Source organism: Miscanthus floridulus, chromosome 5, assembly GCF_019320115.1.
Source record: "Miscanthus floridulus cultivar M001 chromosome 5, ASM1932011v1, whole genome shotgun sequence".
Taxonomy (NCBI): domain Eukaryota; kingdom Viridiplantae; phylum Streptophyta; class Magnoliopsida; order Poales; family Poaceae; genus Miscanthus; species Miscanthus floridulus.
This window is the reverse complement of record NC_089584.1, coordinates 109,414,306-109,424,198: the sequence shown is the minus strand read 5'-3', so window position 1 is coordinate 109,424,198 and position 9,893 is coordinate 109,414,306. Positions and strand designations below refer to the sequence as shown.

Here is a 9,893-nt window from a genome sequence, read left to right as displayed (position 1 = left end):
CCCATCACATCAATTTTTGGACGCATGCATGAAGCATTAAATGTAGGTAAAAAAATAACTAATTGCACAGTTTGGTTGTAAATCACGAGACGAATCTTTTGAGCCTAGTTAGTACATGATCGGACAAAGTTTGTCAAATACAAACGAAACGTGCTACAGTGTCCAGATTGCAAAAATTTGCAATCTAAACAAGGCCTTACTCATGTTATTTCCGGTCCAGAAAAACATGTTTAGGATAAAAAAAAACAAGAAGGAAGGATTCGACAGAGATGACTCCAATATTTGTAACCACAACTTTGGATCAAGAAGGAAGGATTCGACAGACATGTCTTCGGGCCTGTTTGCTTTGAACCCTCCCAGGCAGAGCTCACGCCAGGCAGATGTCCTGATCCCAGGACGCCTGGGAGAAGCTCCTGCACCAGGCAACTTTGCCAAACCACAAAGCAAGCAGGCCCTTCACCTCTTTACCAGGCTCACTTCCACCTCCATCACCATCACCTTCACCCCATGGTTCAGACATCATCTTCAGTCCCAACTACTCCAACCCTTCCTCTTCAGCTTGTCTAATAGGCACATGGATTGGATCAAAATTGCTTTGATTACGTTAAAAGTTGTTAGAATTGAACGACTCAATTCTGAAAAGAATCTGACAAAGCTGAGGCTTGATTCAACTTGGCCGTTAGCTTGACTGTAGAACTGATGCTAGTCAATTCAGCTGTTTTGCTGGAACATCTATTGAACTTAGATTTGCTGATATGCAGCCTCCTCTTGAAACATAGCCGTTCGCTGCCTCTCCTTCATTCACAAACACGCCTGCTAGGCTGCCATACGTGTGGTTTTGTTCAATTTTTCTTTTATGTCACGTGGTGGTGGGAAGTTCAAGCTACAGCGACGACCTGGTAGATGGTAGTGCAAGTGGGGTGATAAAGAGGAATCCTATCTTTGCTTTTTATTGGACTTTATTACTTGGTCGTCCAGAATTTTCAATAGTATTGAGGAATGATATGAAATATCTGCATTCACTATTCAGCTCTAGTGCCTCATTATCTTATTCCCAGTTCCAGTTAGCAGCACCCCAACTTGTTTGTACAATAGCCACTTTTGTTCTGAGTTCATTTCCGGAAAGGAAAAAAAAATGCCTCGTGATTTGGTCGCCAAGGAACAAGTCACAGAAAATGTCATGCGAGCCTAGAAGGCTAGAACCATGTTGTCTCTGGTACATGCAATTATGCAAACACGCGACTTGCAGGTCCATCTGGTACATCGCTGGAGGACCTGGGCGGCCAACGGATGGGGTCGGTCAACGGAATGTTTGATGGTCCATCATCATGTATTCGTCCTGGACGTTGCGGGGGTACCGGCTGCTGGTTGCTTAATGCCTTGGCTTGGCGTCTCCAATCGTGCGTGATCGATGCATCCAGCCTGGCAATAGCAAATGGGATCGAAGGTGACTCTGTTGTGAGGTCAGCACATAAACATCCCTGTCGAATCGCCTCATGAACGGTTGATGACAACGACATCTACGCAAGTTGCAGACAGATGTATACAGCGTCCGGGTTCACACAGCAGACAATGCATTGCGTGCAGCGACTAATCCAAAACACATTTCGGCAAGCTACCGGAGAAGAAAACGCACGGTTCCGATTGAGAATGAGACGTTGGCGACCTTCCGAGCAGAAGAAAGATCCAACGCGGTTAGGGCAGTAGCCAGTAGGGCACACGTCCGAGTTCTGGCTGACCGCAGCCGTAGGTTCTTCCTTCATGTGTTTGCTACCACCACACGCAACGCAACGAGCTAGCCGTCGGGTATGGGTACTCGGGTCAGGCCGTGTCGTCGCGCCATGGCAACCGAAGTTGGTGAGGTTGCAGGTTGCAGCTGCCGCTTGCCGTGCTGTTTTCCTCCCGTACATGACGTGGGCTGTTCGCTGGTCTTAAGAAACCAGCCAGCCGGCTGATTTCCCCTCACACGGCACTATTCATCTATCCAGCCAAACAGTATTTCTCTCTCACACAACCAACTAGTTTTAACCAAGATTTTGCCAGCCGAACGGGGCCAAGGGACCTAGCGCTGGCTACCTGCCGTCGAAAGCTTATGATTAGCAGTAGTTTAGGGCTCTTCCAATGGAAACACTAAACAAAACAGGACTTCTATTCTATGGAGCATCAAGCCCTGACTGACTTTTGCGCGGTCAATCTTATACAACCCCCCTAATAAAAAAAAGAAGAAAAGACCCGTTCGTATTAAGCGCACGTCGCCGCGCACGCGTGCGCTGCGCTGCTGCTGTCGCTTCGGCAAGCGAAGGTAAGAATTGTGCACGGCCAATGCAAGCAGAAAAAACACCCGACGGCTAAGCGCGTCTCCGTGAGTTTTGTAAAATAAAACCTTGTTTTAATTTTTAGCAAAAAAGAAAAAAAAAACCCTCCAGCAGTTTAGTAAAATAGCACTTAAAAATAAAATATTGCTAAATATCCCCTCAAACTCGTAAGTTTTCTTAGTTGAGAGGGACTGCTCTCCTTTCATCGTTTTTCTTGAAAGATCGGATTAAATTGGATGGATTAATAAATTAAAAAAAATAAAGGCCTCTAGATAAGAAAACAACGAGAGACAAAGAAACTACTTAAAAAGATTTAGTGGTTAATGTCGGGAACCAAATACTGGGGTACCCAAAGAGGTGGAGTTAATAATCGTCAAACGTTGATGGTTCTGAACAGACAAGAACGCAACTACACTTCTTGCTCATATGACCGAAGGTTGGCTGCGCCTCGCGCCGACCCCTGAGAGTTGGCTCCGCCTCGCTCGACCCCAGAGGGCTGGACTCCGCCTCGCCCGATGTCCAAGGGCTGGCTCCGCCTCGCCCGACGTCTAAAGGCAAGCTCCGCCTCGCGCGACGGCTGAGGGCTGGCTCCGCCTCGCCCAACGTCCGGGGGCAAACTCCGCCTCGTCCGACGACCGGGGGCAGGCTCCGCCTCGCCCAACGACTGCACCCTGCTCCTTCATAATGACGAGCACAGGGTAAGACAGGACACTCGAGTCAACCATAGTACCGAGGATCATACACAGCATGCCTGCGGGAAAGTACCATCATAATACGACAGGACCGGCGCTTTAAGCCCTTCCAGGCATGACAGAGCCCGAACAGTGTTGTAGGCGTCGACTTTTGTCTTACGGTGTTGTGGGCGCCGCCATCAGCCCTCGGACGCGGATCCTGACATAAGCATATGACAACCACTACGATCCAGGAGGGAACTCCCATCACCTACATTAATGGACGTATGGTCACTACCCCGTCTGCTCCCTGTAGGGTCACAGCTCGGCACCCTGGCGCGCCGTACCATCCGCCGGAGTAGGATGGGACGTGACCACTTGCTGAACGAAGACAGAGCACGGCCCTATCAGGATCAGCGAACGTGCTATCCCTGGCACCGTCTACCATGTCAGTAGGAAAGGCTCAAGGGAAAAGAAAGACCCAACACCTTCGAAGACCTTCTCTGCATCTGGTTTTTCCTCTTTCTCCCATCTGTAATCCCTGCTCCCCCTCGGTCTATAAAAGGGAGGGCAGGGCACCCCACTAAGGGGACGGATCAATTCGACACACCACGCACCACATTACACACACAGCTGAGCAGCAACCGAGCTCTCAGTACTCGTTCGACCTTTCCATCAGAGACTTGGAACCCGTCCCTCTCTTGACCGTTTGTACCCCTACTATGAACCTTTTCAGTGCTAATAACACGAGCAGCAGCAGCAGACTGGACGTAGGGACATTCTGCCCGAACCAGTATAAACCTTGTGTCTTTTAGCGCACCATCCGGACCTAATGCGCAACAAATATAAATTTACTGATTGATGCTTACTCGAAACACCGATAGTTAGAAACAGCTAGGGTTCCCAATGCAAAATCCTTTAAAAAACTATTATAAGGGGCTGTTGGGATTTAATGTTACTATTTCTTCGGTTAACTTGATAGATTTATTACTTAATTTAGGACGTCTCAATCTTTATTTTTTTTGGCAAGATTGAAAAAAACTATTCTCCAACAACTTTCAATCTTTCCGTACTTGAAAAAATCGACCAGATAGCACGGAAATATACACGCGTATCCATCGAAATCTTTTTCAATGCAAATATATAAGAGAAAAAGAAAGTATAAAAGTGGTTCGGGACTTACGTGATTTGTAAATAATTTAGAATTCTTGATGTAAAATTGTCTTCTATGTTTTTTAATCGAGATTTTAGAAACGGTTGTAGAAACGCAACCAATATGGTTCCAACTTTTTTTTTACCACTTGATTTACCAATTCTTTTGGAAGCTCTAACCGGCTCAACGCGTCCAGGTCAGGTCCAGCACATAGATATCGCGATCGCGCCCCGGTTTTCGCTTATTCGCTGGTGTTGGTTTGGGCGTAGTCCACCGGTAACAGGGCGGGCGACTAAAACGTTGCACAAGCGCGCCGCACCACCGCAAGCGAGCGGGGCGGCGCCATGTCGTCTCCAGCGCCAACGTCGCCGGCTACGCCATCTCCTTCACCACCGGCGGCGGTCCCACCGACGCCATCGCCGCAGCCGCCGACTCCGGCGCCGGTGCCACCCACGCCATCGCCGATACCGCCGACTCCCGCGCCGGTGCCGCCCACGCCATCGCCGCTCCCGCCAACTCCCGCGCCGGTGCCGCCCACGCCATCGCCGGTGCCCCCAACTCCCGCGCCGGTGCCGCCCACGCCATCGCCGCTGCCCCCAACTCCCGCGCCGGTGCCGCCCACGCCAACGCCGTCCCCTCCTCCTCCGTCTCCGTCGCCCCCACCGCCGGTGACGCCGTCCCCGCCTCCACCAGCTAGCGTACCAACACCATCTTCACCTCCACCGGCATCTCCTCCACCACCGGCGACCGTGCCAACGCCATCACCTCCTCCGCCCGTAAGCGGCCCGCCTCCTCCCAGTGGTGTCCCGGCGTCACCGCCACCTCCTGATTCCGTGCCATCTTCGCCGCCGCCCCCTAATGGCGTCCCGGCGTCACCCGCGCCTCCGCCGTCACATCTGTCATTGCCTCCACCTCCGCCGCCGGCCCCGTCGACAGGAACACCACCAACGTCCTCATCGCCCTCCAAGTCGTCAAGCAACGGCATCGCGGTGGGCATAGGCGTCGCCGTCGCGGCGGTGGTCGTGCTCGGCCTCGCCGCCGGTCTCATCTACTGCTTCATGGGAAGGAAACGCCGGCGGCGGTCGCCGCCGCCGTCTCAGGGGTTCCCAGGTACGTACACGCGTATGTACAGATACAACGCGGTCGCCTTTGTTCCTTGGCATGCGTGCGATCAACAAGAGTAATGTTCCGTCATGGCCACGTTGATGCGACAGTAGGCGTCGCGACTAGGGAGTTCGGACGCCGAACGCGGGTCCCATCCTAGCATTAGCGTGGTGACCGTGGTGACAAAGCGCAATTCCACGGGCCATAATTCCCTCCGCGTATCACGGGTGACGGTCACATCGACGCGAGGTGGCATCGCGCGCGCTCAGGGCACTCCCAATGCAGAAACCACTATAGTTTCTATGGACATTAATTGTACTGCCATTTAAGCATTTTGCTGATGTGGCAAGGTAGTTATTGAAGAGAGAGAACAAAAATCATAGAAACCGGGTCTAAGTTAGAAACCATGTCTACACGAGAACCAAGACACGAAGGGATGTGATTGGTAGCGAATGGAGAGAGAGTATATGTGATTGGATAAAAAATTGTTCCGTAGAAACTATCCATTAGAACTATGGTTTCTATACATAGTGTCTATGAAAATTAATAGGTATAGAAATTATACGTAGTTTTTAGCATTGGGACTGCCCTCATGCGGCGTACTTCGCGACTCCCATCCCATGGATGACGAGCTGTTTGCACGCACGCAACTGAGATGGTGCGCGTTCGCGCCACTTTTGCTCTCTAGACGCTGCTGGACTGACCGATCGTTCTGCTCTTCGTGTCCCTGGCATACCAGGCGAGTTCTACGACCCGCGGCGTCCGGTGACGCCGCCGTACATGTCGCACGCGCCGTCGACGACGCCATCCTCGACGCCGCCGCTGATGCACTCGTGGCAGAGCAGCCGCGGCCCGTCCGAGTCCCCGATGCCGCCGCTGAACCCTTCGCCGGCAATCACGGGCGGCACGTTCGCGTACGACGACCTGGCTGCGGCGACGGACGGGTTCTCGGACGCGAACCTGCTCGGGCAGGGCGGGTTCGGGCACGTGTACCGCGGCACGGTGGGCGGGCAGGAGGTGGCCATCAAGAAGCTGCGGGCCGGCAGCGGGCAGGGCGACCGCGAGTTCCGCGCCGAGGTGGAGATCATCAGCCGCGTGCACCACAAGAACCTCGTCTCCCTCGTCGGCTACTGCCTCTACGGCGAACAGCGGCTGCTCGTCTACGAGTACGTGCCCAACAAGACCCTCGAGTTCCAGCTCCACGGTACGGACGCTCTCGCCAAATGCATCTCCATCTCCTGAATGCCGTGCGACCGATGGCTGTATCGAAACTTTTTTTTTTTTTGCTGCGACTGGGTCTGACTGACTTTTGAGCCCGATCTCAGGGAGTGGCAGGCCGACATTGGACTGGCCGAGGCGGTGGAAGATCGCGGTCGGCTCGGCAAAGGGCCTCGCTTATCTGCACGAAGACTGTGAGTTCTTGGCCGCGAAATTTTTGAAGCTTCTGTCCCTGACAAAATGGGCTCATTTTATGTTTGCTGTCAGGTCACCCTAAGATCATCCATCGTGACATCAAGGCGGCGAACATCCTTCTGGATTACAACTACGAGCCAAAGGTAGACCTTAACAGCCGAAAATCTTTTAGCCTGCCTGCCTGCATATTTAACTGAAAGGTGCACTTTTTTTGGTATAGGTTGCAGATTTTGGGTTGGCCAAATACCAAGCAGCTGAAGTCACCGCTGTTTCTACGCGTGTAATGGGAACTTTCGGGTAAATCGTTCTGTGATGTTGGCACACCCAGCAATTTGCCCACATACATCATAAACTGCTGACGCATGAACCGGTGCATTTAGTGACACAAGACTGAATTTGTGCTGTCTTTTCTTTTTGTTTTCAGATATCTGGCGCCAGAGTACGCTGCCACAGGCAAAGTTAACGACCGGTCCGACGTCTTCTCCTTCGGCGTGATGCTTCTGGAACTGATCACTGGGAGGAAACCAATCATGACATCTTCAGAGTATCAGCCTGAGACATTGGTTTCTTGGGTGAGTGGCCCTTCTTGGACCCAATGCTGCCCATTCTATGTCGTTGTAACATTCCGTGATTCGTATTACGGTGTCCTTCAAAATTAGTTACCACCACTCAGTTATGACTGTGAACTAAATATCGGTACTGGTTATAAGTTGTTACATAGCATCACGTTGATTCCCCATTCCATATGCAACGGCAACGAGTGATGAAGCATCTATTCTTTTCTGTTCAACAGGCTAGGCCAGTGCTGACAAGAGCTGTCGAGGAGGAGAACTACGACGAGCTGATCGATCCGAGGCTGGAGAGCAACTACGACGCGTACGACATGGCGCGGCTGGTCGCGTGCGCCGCGGCCGCCGTGCGACAGACCGCGCGGTCACGCCCGCGGATGAGCCAGGTAAGGCTCCTGCTCCAGAACGTCTCACACTGGATGCAGCCGCGGCTGCAAGCGTAACACTCGTTTCGCGCTCTCAAATGATCAGATCGTCCGGTACCTGGAGGGCGAGTTGTCGGTGGAGGACCTGAACGCCGGCGTGATGCCGGGGCAGAGCGCGATGCAGCGGTCGGGCGGCGGCACGACGGACCAGATCAACCGGCTCAGGCGGATGGCGTTCGGGCCGGGCGCGGGAGGGAGCACCGGGACCGGGACCATCACGGAGTACGCGAGCAGCGAGTTCAGCGATCCCACCAGCGAGTACGGGCTGAACCCATCCAGTGAGTACACGGCCAGCAGCGCGGGCGACACGGGCGAGGTGGCCGCGGGCGCGCAGGGGCAGCAGTGGCACGGCAGGCGCGCGGCCGGCGGCGACACCGAGAAGATGAGCCGGCGCACCACCGGCAGACGCGCCCAGCAGTAACACACTGACACCCGGCATTTTTTTTTGGGCGCTTTGTCAGGCTAGAGTGGATCGTGAATTCGTTTCGTTCGTGTACATATGCGCGTGTCAAGGCTGTGGTACTGAATTTTGCTTCTCTTTTTTCTGGGTACTTTTCTGTGGTTTCGGATTCATGCAATTTTTAGACCGGGTGAGTGGAGGCTTAAGCTGTAAATTGTATATGCACGTTATTGGCCCTCCCCGGTAAATAAAAGTTAAGATTTGAGTTTGTTAGAAGCAAAGAAAAATCAACGGGTTGAGCTGGTGAGAATCGAACACTTATAACGACTCATTGCAACATTGTTCAGGGACGGGTGAAGCAGTAACTAAAAGAAAAGGCTAATAATACACCCTGCTGCTGCCTGACATATAAACATACTCTCAATTTATCAACTCATTTATCATATATTAGTTAGCTCATCTAGTGCCCACTAGTTTATCTCACAAAATTTCTTAGTTTTTGTACATAAGCTTGCTTTAAATTTACAACTCGCCTCTCTTCTCTCTCCTCCCCACTCTCTACCTCCACCTCAGCAACAACCCACTTATAACCTCTTATTATGATTTAATATGGTTACTTACATTTAGGGACAAATTGTAGTAGTAATACTTAGTATGGTTTGGTAGTTTCTATAAAAAATAGTATGCCTAAACTTTTCATTAACGGCGTGGCTAGTCCACGTATATTACAATAGAAGTTATACAAACACAATGTGCCATATTCTTGGCTGCCTCCTCCATTCCCTCTTCGCCAAGTTCATCATTGGCAAAAGGAGTAAGGCCCCTCCCTAAATAAATCTAGTAGTACTTTAAGTCTAGTCTGAATGAATTTATCCATGAAGTTACCATTATGTTCGACTTAGACCTCGTTACATGTGATGACAACGGTCATGACTATGACAAGATCATTATTGTGGTTGTATGTGCAAGGTCATTTGCTATCTCTATTTTGTGATGGGGTTGTTACTCCTAGGCACTTCCTATGTAAGTAGCGAGTTTGGATCATCGATCTTACTGTTGAGCTTTTTTATACAATCGGTTTAATTCTAAAGTGTTGGATCTTGCGGCATGATTAGTGTTTTGAGAGTGCTCAGGGGATCTAGTACAAGTATTGTACTCTCCGTTTGGTGTTCGCTGGGTATATGATCATCTAAAGCATCACCTTACACTAAAAATGCTAGAAAAAGAAGAATACCAAACGACCTAGATGTAATATTATCATCTTTTTAATTTTTAGATTTCTGTTTGTAATTTGATGATATGCTATGTCAACTCAATAATATTGTTCTCCCGATTGTTCGAACTCTTTTTTGACCAACATAATTTTTTTAGCCTACTCCTTGCTGCCGCTGCCAAACCTAATTGCATGCTAGAAAGATGATATACATTTGTTTCAGTAGGTCTACAACAGTTGGGCCTCTCTATTGGGCTTACATTAAAGTTAATGTGTAGCTAATGCAATGGGTGCTCAAATATGAGCATTTATATAGTGCTTATATATATATATATATATATATATATATATATATATATATATATATATATATATATATATATATATATATATATATATATATATATATTCAGTAGCCAGCTACAAAATAAGTTATTCTGTAGCCACCTCCATTTACGATAATTTTATATACTAATTTACGATAATGTCAATACATATTTACGATAGTTGGGTTACTATAACACATAAGGATATTTATCATAACGTTATAGTAAACCACTTAGTAAGAAGTTACTATAATCTCGTAAATTAACATAATAATAATCGTAACTCAAAGTGGCTACAGAATAA

At 49.8% G+C, this 9,893-nt stretch overlaps 1 protein-coding gene across 1 annotated transcript; it reads left to right on the top strand.

The window, feature by feature from the left end:
- Positions 1–4,376: 4,376 nt before the first annotated feature.
- On the top strand, positions 4,377–8,309 carry LOC136452983 (proline-rich receptor-like protein kinase PERK1). The gene is made up of 8 exons (XM_066453560.1): positions 4,377–5,249; positions 5,983–6,447; positions 6,569–6,655; positions 6,729–6,799; positions 6,877–6,953; positions 7,081–7,228; positions 7,450–7,611; positions 7,697–8,309. Exons 1-8 carry the CDS (start codon positions 4,484–4,486, stop codon positions 8,069–8,071), a joined length of 2,151 nt encoding a protein of 716 aa, XP_066309657.1. The 5' UTR covers positions 4,377–4,483; the 3' UTR covers positions 8,072–8,309.
- Positions 8,310–9,893: the final 1,584 nt, after the last annotated feature.